Source organism: Neomonachus schauinslandi, chromosome 6 (genome assembly GCF_002201575.2).
Source record: "Neomonachus schauinslandi chromosome 6, ASM220157v2, whole genome shotgun sequence".
NCBI classification, from domain to species: domain Eukaryota; kingdom Metazoa; phylum Chordata; class Mammalia; order Carnivora; family Phocidae; genus Neomonachus; species Neomonachus schauinslandi.
Window position 1 is genome coordinate 89803631 of NC_058408.1, and position 13951 is coordinate 89817581.

A 13951-nucleotide genomic window follows, 5' to 3' on the forward strand; every position below is an offset into this window, starting at 1 on the left:
ACATGTCTAGAAGGTGGTAGAGTCTGGGATAGCCCAAGCTCTTTGCCACCACACCCATGTCAGAGGATGTGCATGAGTAATCACAGACGTGTCCAAGAGCTCCCAGGAAGAGGGCATCACCTTTGATTGAGGAGGTGGGGCAGATGTTGAACGGAGGTGCGTGAGTCAAGACAGGCCGAGGGGAGTGGAAGTGGGAAGTAGGCCGTCCCCAGCCACAGGACGTGGCACGAGAGGGAAAGAGGGGGAATGTTCTGAGAACAGCAATCAGCCAGCTTTATTCAAGTGATAGGCAACTGAGTTGTGGGAAGTGAGGGCCATGTTGGGCCATGTTTGTAGGGTCTCTGAAGTTGGATTATAGTATAACAATTGCCATCCAAGTGACAAGCAATGTATGTCCGTCAGTGGGTGAAAATGCACTCATTTCGTTTGACCCATACATATATATGTATATACATATATAGTATGCACACACACACACACACACACACAATCACTGAAGACCCAAACCCTCAAAGCTCTCCCTCTTCCTCTCATGTTCTCCCACCATAATTCTAATCTATAGCAGAAGCAGGATTCACTGATAGTTGCCTCTGTCTGATTAAAAAAAGGGGAGGGGGGCTGCCGTTTATTGAGCACCTACTCTGTGCTGGTCACTGTTCTAAATGCTTTGGTATGTTATATCTTTTCATCTTCTCAGCAGCTCCTTGTGGTATAATTAACCCGTTGAGAGATGAGACAAATAAGACTCAGCATATTTTATTTTTTGAAGGTTCAAATAAGGGACATAAAAATACAGATAACTCTGAAAACATTTTCCATCAATTCAAAGCATTCGTCAAAAGATGTCTATCCCCCCTAGTGTTTAGACAATACATTTTCAGCCTAGAGAATGCACACGACAGTATTTGCTCATGCGTCTTTTCCCTCCATCCCCTGCTACTCTGACTCTCGGAAAAGCGAGGGAGCGGGGACTGGATGGAAGAGGGAGCATGGTCATGTTAGGAGCCCGACACGCTCAGACTTCTGTTCTAAGGGTCCGATCCTACCCTAGAGTTGAACAAATAACAATGGCAAGTTCCTTAGATTCCAGATCTGCACGTACTGCAGTTTGGAGCAAGCGCTCAGGTTAAGCAAGGTTTCCTGTGACCGTCTGAGAGACTGATAAAAGGGGGAGGTGATGTGCGGCTGACGGAATTGCACCATCTAGTTCATGAGGTCATGTGTGTAGCAAGGCTCTTCGGTGCCAGGCTGGAGGCCCAGCTCGGCCTTCTGGGAGGGTGGAGGCTCAGGGCGAGGCTGCCCGCACCTCCCCCCACCCCCCAGCCCCGGGGCCAGGTAAAAAAGGAAGCGAGCTCCCTCAGCCAGGAAGGAGCAGATGCGGGCCCTTCACAGGAACCTTTTGTTTTCCAGCACCTTCTGCCAGTGGTCGTGGTTCTTTCAAAATAGTTTGCTAACTACATTCTGGAATGTAATGTTTTCTTGCTTTCCTTCTCAATGAGAACAACGGGGTAAGTTGAGAAAAGAGATGAGCCATGGGTGAGATCAGTGGTCTTAAGAAGGCTAAGGAAGTATGTGTTATTAAGGGTTGCATACACCTCTTGGGGGAGGCCATGTCCCACGCTCTGCCTCCCCTCCCCTTCGCTCTAGGTGCTTCTAAGAGCCAGCCCCCCTCGGTGGCCAAAAGGAATAAGGCTTGACTGGCAAAGTTTGCACATCTCGTAACCAATGCGAGCAAGCTGTTGTTCTCCCACAGAACAAAGGCCTCCTTCTGCTCAGGCTAGGTTTTTTTTTTTTTTTTTTAAGAGCAAACAAAGTCCATTTGATTCTTTACTCTCATTTATTCTAGTCTTTGTGGCTAGATGTGCTTCTTTTTAAAAAAACTGGATCGCAGTTTTTAAACTGCTCCTTAATCCAGGCTAGATATAGTTTCTAAATAAACATGCATGACTCAGGCTTGGAACTCTTCCAGATGTAGCAATGAAAAATGTCCCCTGTGATCTTGGTTGGGTTAATAAACAAACTCATCCCAGAAAGGAAAACGATTTCAGTGTCCTTCCTGTGAAGAGGTAGAAAAAGACAATGTTGGGACAGATGCTGTAACTTTTTCATATCCTTATCATTCTTATCAATACACCTTAACCCTAATCCAGAAATTGCCCTCTGGCATCTAAATCAGATTACCCTGACTTGGTCACATGAACACCTGAGACTAGAGACAGAATCCAGGTAGAAAGAAGTATAAGGTTACGCACACTGTTCTCATTATCTAAAATCTATGTCACTTGTAAAGAAGACTAGACAATGAATAAATTACTAGCCACAGACTAGCCCTGTGAAATCAGGCACTAAAATGTTGGTTCTTACCGAAAGAGAAATTGGGTAGCTTAATTCAAGGTGGTAGTGTCATGACAATTAATTCTTCTATATTCTTTGTTAGCTACTTTTGTCTAGCTTCAACCCCAAATCCAGACCTCGTTAGCCTTGGCTCTTCCTTATGTAGGCATATAAGGACAGCTTGTGCACAGCAAGAAGATGACCACTGTCCCTGGGTGTACAGGAATATCAGGATCTCACAAGCTTCTGTGGGCAAGCATTTGGTCCCTTCTAATGTTATACCCAAGCTGCCTTTCCTTGTGCAGGGCAACAAACACGTGCTTGTTGGTTTGTTTTATATTTCCTACCTCTACCTAAAAGATGTGCGCTTACAAGGTAAAGACGGGTGGGCTCTGTTGTCAGTTAGCCTCACTGTGGTTCTGGCCCAGCTGATCAGACCACCCCTTCCCATCTGTAACGTCTCCCCTGCTTCTCCAACCCCTCTCATTCCTGGCCCTCGGCACTACCCTGCCGTCCCCTTCCCCATCCATGCCCAGTGCTGGTGTTCCACTTCCTTCTCTCTGCAGCAGGGGTCCCAGTGTGAAGGGAAAGGGTCAGGGGTGGTCAGATTAGGACCCACTTCCACACAAAGCAGGTCAGAGTCTCCAGGTAGGTGGGCAGGAACGCAAATAACTGGAGGATGGGGGTCGGGGGGGAAGCATATTCAATGACTTGTTTTGGGCAAATGAAAAAACCACTTATTGACCTTAATCAATAAACATGTTGCATTCCCTGCCGTCCCTTAAGACAATCCGTGTGTCCATTTCTTCCACCGGCTGCTTTAGCTACTCATTCTGTCACAGCTTCTTGGGGGAAAAAAACACACACGCTACATGAGAACTGCTCTATTCTGTGTCTATATATCCAGTGTGTCACGGATGCGGCGGCTTCCCGAGATCACCAGGGATCCGCAGATCGCCTGCGCTCAGCTGACTGGACCCTGTCAGGGATTCTCCCCGGCTTTTGCTAGAACCCACTCTTCTTTCTGGTTTTCTTCCTCTATTGTTCACCACTCCCCCTCCATATCCTTTGGCATTCCTCTTCCTCTGTACATGTCAATGTGCCTGGAGTTTTCTAGAACTGCTTCTTGTCCTCCCTTTGCCTTTTCCTGGGGTCTCCATTCAGGTCGGTGCTCAGTTTCTCCAGCTCCTGTGTGCTGAGTTCTTCTGCGGGGTCCTCTGCTTTTCTGTCTCTCTCTCTCTCTTTGAAGTTTTATGTATTTAAGTAACCTTTATACCCCACCGGGAGTGGGGCTCAAACTTACGACTGCTAAATCAAGAGTCGCATGCTCTTCCAACTGAGCCAACCACGTGCCCCATCTCTGACATTTTCTGAATTTGGAACACTTCTTTCCACCTTCCCCCAAATTTCTGCTTCTCCACATTCTATCTATTCCTTCATATACTTCCTTCCTGAGGCCTTCAGTAATCTCTCCTTCTTCTGAATTTCCTTGTCACTTATATCTATTCTTCTCTACCGCATCTCATTTGAGTAGAAAGTCAGAGCAAAAACCTAATTCAAATGCCAGTTTCCTTGACTATGTAAACCTGGACAAATATCTCAAACCCATTGAGCCTCAGATTCCTTAATGTAAATCAGAACTAATAGCACTTCAAGTTAGGGCTTTAGATGAAGAATAAATGTGTATTGGAGTAATAATAGTACCAATAATTCTCTCAACTACTTGGAGAAAACTCAGCAAGATAAGGTGCCTTGTAACTAATAGTCACTGAGATCTCTGGGCTAAACCCTTTATACATGATCTCATTTAAAATTTGCAATAATCTAACTGTTGTGAGACTGTATCTAAATGACCAGGCATCAGGGATGTCAGAGCAGAGGTTAAGGGCAGGGATTCGTGTATAATCCCTTGCGCTGATTTGTGTAATCTTGATCAAGGTCCTTAACCTTGCTGGAACTGATTTTCCACATCAATAAAATGGGCATACCGATGTCTCTAACTCAGAGATCACTGTGAAGGTCACATGACATGATGCATCAAATGTATATAGATTCATGCCTGGCACATAGAAAGGGCTCAATAAAGGGTAAGTACCTTGTTATGATGTTTTGAGTGTTCATTTCTATGGAATCTTGTCAGGGGACAGACACAAATAAATGTGTGGATTTAAGCCCATGGATACACTCATCTGTGGAAGAGGACCTATCTGTATATGTCCTAAATGTTGTGACAGGGATAAAGACAGGTCTACTCCCATGGAGCGAACTGCCTACTTTAAAAGAAAATGAACAAAATTAATCACAAATTGGCAAACTGCAGTCTGTGGCCTGAATCCGTCTCCCACTGACTTTTTAAATCAAGTTGTTGGGTTTTTTAATAAAGATTTTATTTATTTATTTGACAGAGAGAGAGAGAGCATAAACAGGGGGAGCAACAGGCAGAGGGAGAAGCAGACTCCCCACCAAGCAGGGAGCCTGATGCGGGACTCGATCCCAGGACACCGGGATCATGACCTGAGCCGAAGGCAGACGCTTGACTGACTGAGCCACCCAGGAGCCCCTTAAATCAATTACTGTCACACAGCCAAGCCCATTTGTTGAGGTCTTGTCTCACACGCTGACATTGTGTTACAAAGGCAGGGCTGCGTAGTTGGGCTGGAGAACCACGTGGTGTGAAAATCTGAAAATACTTACCATTGGCCTGTAACAGAAAAAACATGTTGCCCTCGGAAATTAATGACCAGTACCTCGAGATGAGTATTAGGATGCAGTTAAGAAGTGTGGACATAAAGGACAGCGAAAAAGAGGTAGCCAGGGCCACATCACACAGAACCTACTGACCACGGAAGGGCCCGACTTTTATGTCAAGTGCGATGTAAAGCCTCAGGAGGTTTTTATCTTAGTTTTGTATTTATGCTACACATTATTGAGAGAGGGTGGCTACTTCTATCATGAAATACAGCAACCATGCAGATGAGTACGGAAAATGTAAAAGTATATTTTCACAAACTGTTACAAAACAAATAGTATCCAGTCAAGAACTAGAATATCAGCACCTTAGAAGCCTCCCTCATCCCATCCCGATCACAGCCTCCTCCTCCCTCCCTCATGGTAATTACTTTATGGCTTTCTTCCCCTTGCCCTTTTTTTTTTTTTTCTTTTATAGCCTCACTATCTAATTTTAGAATCCTAGTTTAGTGTTACCCAGTTTTGATGAGTTCTGTTGTCTCTGCGTAATCTACAACCCGGCGACTACAGTCCTCGGTGAGTACCCTATAGAAATCCATGCATCTGTGTGCCTGGGGCAGATAGAAGGCTTGTAGCAGCTTTGTCTGCAACAGCCCCAAATTGGAGACGAGCCACAGTTCTATGTCCAAGCAGCATGGATAAATTACTTCTGGTAGAGGTAGACAATGGAATATCACAGACAAATGAAAACAAATGAGCTATTTATAGGCAACACCATGAAGGAATTAAAAAAAAAAATGTAACTATAAGCTTTGGAGGGTTTTAAGCTGGGAAATGGAATGATATGATCCAATTTATATTTGTAAAAGACTGCTGAGGATGCTGTGCATAAATCTGAGTCTGCAGGGAAAGAAGTGGACAGAGTGCAGAGGCTCTTGCAGGGGCCCACAAGAGAACGGCAGGGAGTCCACGGGTGGGACTGGCTTGGGCGGTGGCGGTGGGGAGGCAGAGAAGAGGGACGTGAGATGGGTTCTGGAAGGATTGCTAGGACTTGCTGCTGGACTGGGCCTGAGTGCTAAGAAAAGGGAGATTTACACATAACTTCAGGGCTGGCTTGCGTGATGGAGCCGCTCACTAGGATGGAGAAGCCTGGGAAGAGACTCCGTTTGGAGCAGGTGTCCAGGGCATGATAAGTTTAGACGTCTGTGAGAATCTAGATGGAAACATTGGGTACGTGCTGGGTAGGTGGACAGTGTGGATCAAAATCACTCAACAATTCCCAAACCAAAGAAAGACAGGGTGCACTGTGTTTTAGAATAAAGGCCTCTGCCCCAGTTCACAGAGCTTTTTCTTTTGCTGATAATTTCTTTAAATTCTTTGAGATATAGAAACAACTTAGGAGTGTCATTATAAAGTAGTTTGTTGATGCAATCCATAGTCTAGGTCTGTCTCGGCACGAAGGTGTTTATTGGAAGGAAGAGGGGCATGACAGGCAAATTTTCTCTATCCTGCCTGTTCTCAGAAACCCATAAAACTTGCTTTTCCTTGAGTCTCCCTCCACTGTGATGTAACTGCCCAAACACATAGTGAAGATCTCCTGTGTACCAGGCACTGTGCTAGGTTCTGGGTCTCTGCTTCTGGTATTTCATTTTGACTTTATCACTGAGAGAAGCATGCAATTATGTAATGTCTATTTGAAAGGTCAATTGTAATCAGAGAAATATCAGGCAAAAGGCTAGATGTTATAATTGAACAGGTATTTGCAAAATGATAACATTTCAGGTGAGGAATAATTTCTGCATAACAACCACCACCCCCTTGGACCACCTGGGGCAGGCTAGTCTTCAAGGCTTCTTTCCAGATCTATAAAGCTAAACACTTAGGGGCGCCTGGGTGGCTCAGTTGTTAAGCGTCTGCCTTCGGCTCAGGTCATGATCCCAGGGTCCTGGGATCGAGCCCCGCATCGGGCTCCCTGCTCCGCGGGAAGCCTGCTTCTCCCTCTCCCACTCCCCCTGCTTGTGCTCTCTCTCTCGCTGTGTCTCTCTCTGTCAAATAAATAAATAAAATCTTTAAAAAAAAAAAAAAAAGCTAAACACTTAATAGCCTGATTTATTTATTAGCATGCCCAGGGGATTAGGAAAGCAGGATAGTCCTAGGCATTTGTGAGAAGGGGTCCTAAAAGAACATCTTTCTGATAATTTTCTTGATATCCATTTTCATGTCTCCCAAAGTAATTTCTCCTACTTTTTTGAGTTTTAGATTGTGCCATTCAAATTCTACTTATTCTCTCCAAATTGAGAAGGCTCAGATACGTTTACTTGCTTTGAGTTCTTAAGATCTATTCTAAATTATGTTTATATTTATTTTCCTGGAATTTGCATCTTGGTCTGCATATTTCTTTTACCAAGATGGTCAGAAGAAAGTATACTATTTCTACCGTAGTCTTATCAAGGTCATTGAAAGGTAATTATTATCTTGTGATAATTTCCAAGACCATGATCTGTTCCTTTTCCAAGCTTTCCCTTTTTTAAAGCTTAAAAAACAATATATTCTTAGGTTCTGTAGATAAGAAAACAGATCATGTTAGAGTAGCAATGAAAGAGAAGATCTAGACCCAGACTGTCTGATCTGTCTTCCTGTTCAGCTCTGCCGCTAACCTGGCTGGGCAAGCTACTCAACATTTATGTGGGCTTTGCTACCTCATAAGTGTAGTGGACAGCATGGGCTACATGATGCCGAGTCAGTTCACTGGGCACTGAATTTGGCACGAAGGTGACTGAGTACGACTCTCCTCATGCCTCACGTCATTCTAACATCTGATGAAATTATATTGCTTTCTTATGTCTCAAACCTCTACCTATCTGATAATTATTTCTACCACATGTGTACTTAGCCTCTTACTTTTTTTTCCCTTTTAATATTCATTGTTTGCATTTGATCCTGAGTGAGATTTTGCAGCCCTATCAAAATTGTAACTAGCTGAGAATTAAATAATTCTTCCCAGTTTTACCCAGTTGTCTCCCAAACCTGTTCAGTAGAGTCATACTGCACAGAGTTGCCTCTGGTTTTTACTTCCCATGGCTTAATTCCATTTCTCATTCTTTAAATCTGTCACTATAACCCAACCTAGAATTCTGCAAGCTAAGACAACATTTTATACATTATTTAATTTTACAAAATATACTTGATAGGAATTTATAATTTAAAGTCAGCATTGAACCAAAGCCAACTCTAAAATCTCTTGGGAGGGGGACTCAAAATAGAAGACAGATTGAACCTAATCTCAATTTTCTTCTTTCTTTTCTTCCTTCCCCTCTCTCTTCTTTCTCTGCTTCTCTTTCTTCCCTCCCTTCTTCATCTTTTCTTTTCTTTCTTTTAAATTGCAAACTGAATTGCAAAACCTAAGGATGTAACTGTATATTAATTTTACATGTATGCGACATATTTTCTGGGAAAGAAGACAAGTGGGGCATTAAGACACTGGTCCTCTCGGAGCTCTGCTTACCCCCTACCTAGGTAATATGTGGCTTAGGTAAGGCTGCTTTATCACCTTTCCTTCTATTGCTCTATTTTGCTGATACTTCAGCCTTCGTTCTACTCTGTAACCTGGCTCCATTGTTCCCCTAGGTCATTAATTCATAACATTGTCTAGATTTGTTTTCTTGATTTTTTAGTGTGTGAAATTAATGCAAACATTTTTTACCTACACTAATTTCTCATAGTGGACAGAAAAAAGAGGAGAAAGAGAAGGAGAAAGCAAAGAAGAAAAAGGAAAAGGACAAGAAAGATTACTCTCAGCACCATTCCCTTAATATTTACTCAATTTTTATAATATGGAATTAAAATTATATCTTTCCATATTTCAAACTCATTCTTCTTTTTCTTTCTTGAGAAAACCTGGCAGCATATATCACTTTTCATTTTTATTTGCTTTTAAAAGCTGCTGATCTCCTCAGTACCCTAGGATACCAGTGTGATGATCTCTTACTGGTTCTTTAGAGACAGATACTCACAATATCCCTGTGGTTACATGGAAATAAACATTCGCCCCAGTCTGTAAGGGCTTACCAAAACAAGCAGCTCCGAATCCAACTAAAGTAGCAAAGTGCTGGCAAGACTATAAGGCAAATGAGTCAGAAGTAAAAGCTATCATTAAAACTGTAGGGGTCCCTTTAGAATTAAAATGGGGGGGGGGGATTTGGAGTAATACAGAAATGCTAGTTTATGCAGCACAGAACGATGTAAATTCGTGACAGGGCAGACGTGGCTTCCTGGCGCTCATGTAAGCAGTTTAGGAACATTAGCTGACAGTGGTATTAATAAGAGTCAAATTAAGTGGCTATTATAACCTCAAAGCCATCTTAATCTTCAATAATAGATGTGTAATATAGTCCATGGACAAAGCAATGGCCCTGCATGCCTCTGCTTTGATCAGACTACACCTGGAATACTGTGCTCAGTTCTGGTCACCTCCATCTGAGGTAGAAATGGACACCCTGCAATGTTCATAGGAGACAAGAGTGAGAGAGCCACAGTGGTGAGGGAGGGGGATAATACACCTGGAGAAAAACAGACTAACGAGAAATAGAAGGAAGGACTGTCACACGGAGGAGGCAGTTTTGTGTTAAATAGTGCCAAATATATCAGAGCCTGAATCAATGAGAAGGACACTTAGTGAAATGAAGAATTTTTAAAGTCAGAGTTGTTTACAGTGGAATAAGCAAGCTGGGAATTAGGGAATTTCTGTCATTAAGGCATCTGGGCAAAAGACCTCCTCAGAGAGGATTTTATAGAAGTGACTCTAGCATAGATGGCTGAAGTGACCTTCTAGGAACTCCTCCTAACATTAAATTCTACAACATTATGAAACCAATAGGCATTTGATTCTCATAGCCTGTGGGCACACCCATAAGGCAAGTGCCAAAAAGTTTAAAGACAGATGAATAAAATGAGAATTAAAATTTGTTTATTAATTTCAAACTCCCAAGCTGGGATAAATCTATAAGAAATCACTGTCATTTCTAGTTAAATGGCTAGATGAATTATCTTCAAATGAAACAATTCAAAATTTCTCCTTTTTTGGGAAATTATTTGTCTATTCATGTATATAAAGCTGTTATATACTCCATTCAAACTTGGCCTCTTATCACTGCAACTGTTTTGGATATTCTGTCCAAAACTAGCAAATTTTTAGGTCTGTGATTGTCATATTTCACGAAATTGCATTTGAAAATATACTTTTGACATGTTTTGTGTGCGTACACATCTATGTGAGAACATTTTCCTTCTGTCTTCTGCACATAAGAAACTACTCAGCAAACTTTACATAAGAAGGCCTTCAAATATAATATGACAGCAAGGCATATTATTCTTAAAGGCCTAAAGATGATACAAACATCCAATTGGGGATAAAACAAGTAAATATATAGCTGATGATTTAGACAAAAGGAAAGAAAAATGAGTAAAAACCTTTAACATTTATCAAAACAACATTTACGAACAATGAGACAGCTCTGTCCAGGTTCCTAAGTGACCACCAAGGCATTAGCTGTTCTAGGTATGCATTCTCCTGGCCAGATCACACTTCCAGCAGGCACTCACTGGATGCCAAAAAAGTTAAAGGCCCTCACTTTGGATTATGTAGGCTTCCCACTATGTTAGATGTTCATTTAAATTTGTGCAACTCAAAGGAGAAACCAATAATTAAAATAGGGAAAATTACCTAAGCACAGAGAAAGACTAACAACATTGAGTCTGATCTGTGAGAAAAATACATGAGAGGTGGCAAAATATAGATGTCATTTGGGAGAGTCAGGTGGTGTAAGAAAAAAACATAAATATACTAGAAATTCTACTATAAGTACGTACTTCATTACTCCAGCAAAACTCCAAAATTTGCCATCTTTACAATATTTATTCACTGTAAAAATGCTAATTTTCCAATGAAACTTTTAAAATATCATTCATTAGTATATCTATACATCATGAGCTGGGAAAATATTGATTTTTTAAATAAGGCAGAAAACAAGTAGTTTCTTTTAAGCAAATGAAGTACAGCTACAAGAATTTATATTTTGATCTCTTTCATGAAATCAATATTGAAAATTTATATTCTTTTCTTTTTTTTTTTTTTAAAGATTTTATTCATTCATTTGAGAGCGAGAATGAGAGAGAGCACAAGAGGGGGGGAGCGGGAGAGGGAGAAGCAGACTCCCTGCTGAGCTGGGAGCCCGATACGGGACTCGATCCCAGGACTCCAGGATCATGACCTGAGCCGAAGGCAGTCGCCCAACCAACTGAGCCACCCAGGCGCCCGAAAATTTATATTCTGAAAGCAATTTTGTTCAGGTTGAGTTTTCATTATTGGTTCAAGTTCAAAAGCTGCTTTTACTACTAAGCTTAGAGTAAACCTTACAATGAGCATTTAGCTCCTTACCTATAAGGTACCTTCTCTTACTTATTTTAAAAAATATTTTAGCTGTAAACATTAATCAGATTTCCTCTTCTATATTTCCAAATGTAAACAATAAAAATCAATTTTCTGCTTAATAGAAACAAATAGAAAGCAATCCACGTCATTAGTGATACTAATGTACTTGTAGTTCCAAGCTGGAAAATGGATTCAAGGAGAGGGGCTTTAAAGAAACCACTAATACCATATATACATCTTTTAAATGGTACATAAATTAATAATCGGAAGTTAGGTGAAGAGTTAGTAACTTAAGGAAGTGTTACATTTCGAAGATAAGAAATGGAAGATAAAGCTGGTAGTTAAGTTCCATTACAGTAAAAGGTTACAAATACCTTCTTCAACATCTGAGATATATTCACCATCACTGAGCATTTCAGGGGCGTTGGCTTTACGAACTGCATGATTTAAGTGAAGAGTGTAAGTGTGTGGAAAATGCATACCCTCTTTATGACAACAAAACACATTAACACTTCTAAAAACATTTTTGCAATAAACATTCTTCAGGAAACAGATACACGGTCACTCTTAATTATGAACACAAGGGTGGTTTTCATACCTTCATCGTCAGACATATCAAGAACTTCATTCATCGTTTCTGGAACATTCATTTTGTGCTTCTCTATGACAGTCTAGTAACAACAACAAAAAAGCAGTCACTTTAGTGTAAGCAGACTGAACATTTTAATGAGACTATTCATTTCTTTCTAAATTAATCAGTGGATTTATTATGGGACTGATGTGCTGAATATCATGAAGCTCTCACATAAAAATGACATCAAAATTTTCCCTTAGCATTAAGGTCTTCACCATATATACTGCTAAGAAGAAAGATAAGGTGAAAGAATTCTAGTGGTAAAGCAAACTGGCTTAAAAGATTTAGCTCCCTAATGAGGCTTTTCAAAGGAAAAGAGAAGAGAGGTATCGCCTCTCCTAGTCCATTGTTACACTTTTTCATGGTCCGAGGAACCTGCCACCTCATTCCACTAAAAGTCTTGGCTGAAGATAAGCCAAACGAACAGCAAGCATTGTGTCTTTATTGCTTGTGCCAAGTCAGCCATTAATTTTGTCTTCCCCTTCTTTATGTACCTTTTAATTCCTAGAATAAATATAAAATATTGAGATTGCATAAATTATACAATTTTTTCAACTATGCCATGCAGAAAATATTTTAGAGGTTATGCATTTGAAAGATCATTTTCACCTCCATGCAATTTTAAAGAACTATATATTACAGAGCAAAGGCCTTAGTGAATTTTTTACTTGCTCTTTGATGACTTTTTACCTATATAGCTTGTATCCATCCAAAGGACACTGACAACTTGTTAAAAATATTAATGACTTAATGTTTTAGACTTGAAACAAGTCCTCTTCTTATTCTGAGCATATGAAAGGCTAATGGTACAAGGGAAGATATGTACTTAAATAAGGCAACTGAGAAAAAAAAAGCTCAGTAGTTAAAACTATGGTACATTTGTCATAATTAATGAACCAGTACTCACATATTACTATTAATTAAAGTCTATATTTTATTCAGTTCCTTAATTTTTCCAAATGTCCCTTTTCTGTTCTAGGTTCCCATCCAAGATACCACCTTATCTTCACCTGTCATGCCCCCATTGGCTCCTATGACTGTGACAGTTTCTCAGACTTGCCTTGCTTCTAATGACCTTCAGTTTTTAAATTTTATTTTATTTTATTTTATGTATGTATGTGTGTATGTATGTATGTATGTCTGTCTGTCTTTATAGATTCCATTTATTTACTTGAGCCAGAAAGGGAGAGAGAGAGAGAACGCACACAAGCCTGGGAAGGGGCAGAGAAGCAGACCCCCCAGCTGAGCAGAGAGCCCGACATGGGACTCGATCCCAGGACCCTGGGATCATGACCTGAGTCAAAGGCAGACGCTTAACCGACTTGAGCCACCCAGGCGCCCGCCCTTCACAGTTTAGAAGTGAACTGGTCAGGAATTTTGTAGACTGTTCCTCAGTTTGGATTTGTTTCATGTTTTTCTCATGTTTAGACTGGGTTACATGTTTTGGGGAGGAAGACCACAGGGGTAAATTGCTATTTTCATCACATAGGATCAAGGGTCCATACCATCAACAGGATTTACCAGTGCTGATGTTGACCTTGGTCGCCTGGCTGAGGCAGTGTTTGTCAGGTTTTTCTGCTGTAAAGTTATTCTATTTCCCCCATGTCCCTTTCCATACTGTTTCCTTTGCAGGGTGGTCACTATACTCAGCCCACCCTTAAGCAGGGGGAATTACATTCTATACCTCCTTGAGGGTGAAGTATTTTCATAAATTGTTTGGAATTTTTTTTGCCTGATTTGCCTCTTCTTCCCCATGTATTTAGTCATTTATCTGTATCAGTATGGACTCATGGAAATTTATTTTATACTTTGCACTCACTATCTATCTATCTATCTATCTATCTATCTATCTATCTATCTATCTA

At 41.0% G+C, this 13951-nt stretch overlaps 1 protein-coding gene across 1 annotated transcript in view; it reads right to left on the reverse strand.

Annotated features, from left to right (window-relative positions):
* Positions 1–1850: 1850 nt before the first annotated feature.
* Positions 1851–13951, reverse strand: part of LOC123323178 (ankyrin-3) — a 113578-nt gene continuing 101477 nt past the window's right edge. Inside the window, exons 22-24 of the mRNA XM_044916209.1 lie at positions 12051–12123; positions 11827–11889; positions 1851–2056 (exon numbers count right to left, since the gene is read on the reverse strand). Coding sequence (XP_044772144.1) covers positions 2022–2056; positions 11827–11889; positions 12051–12123 — 171 coding nt within the window. The 3' untranslated portion in view covers positions 1851–2021. The remainder of the gene's footprint in view (positions 2057–11826; positions 11890–12050; positions 12124–13951) is intronic.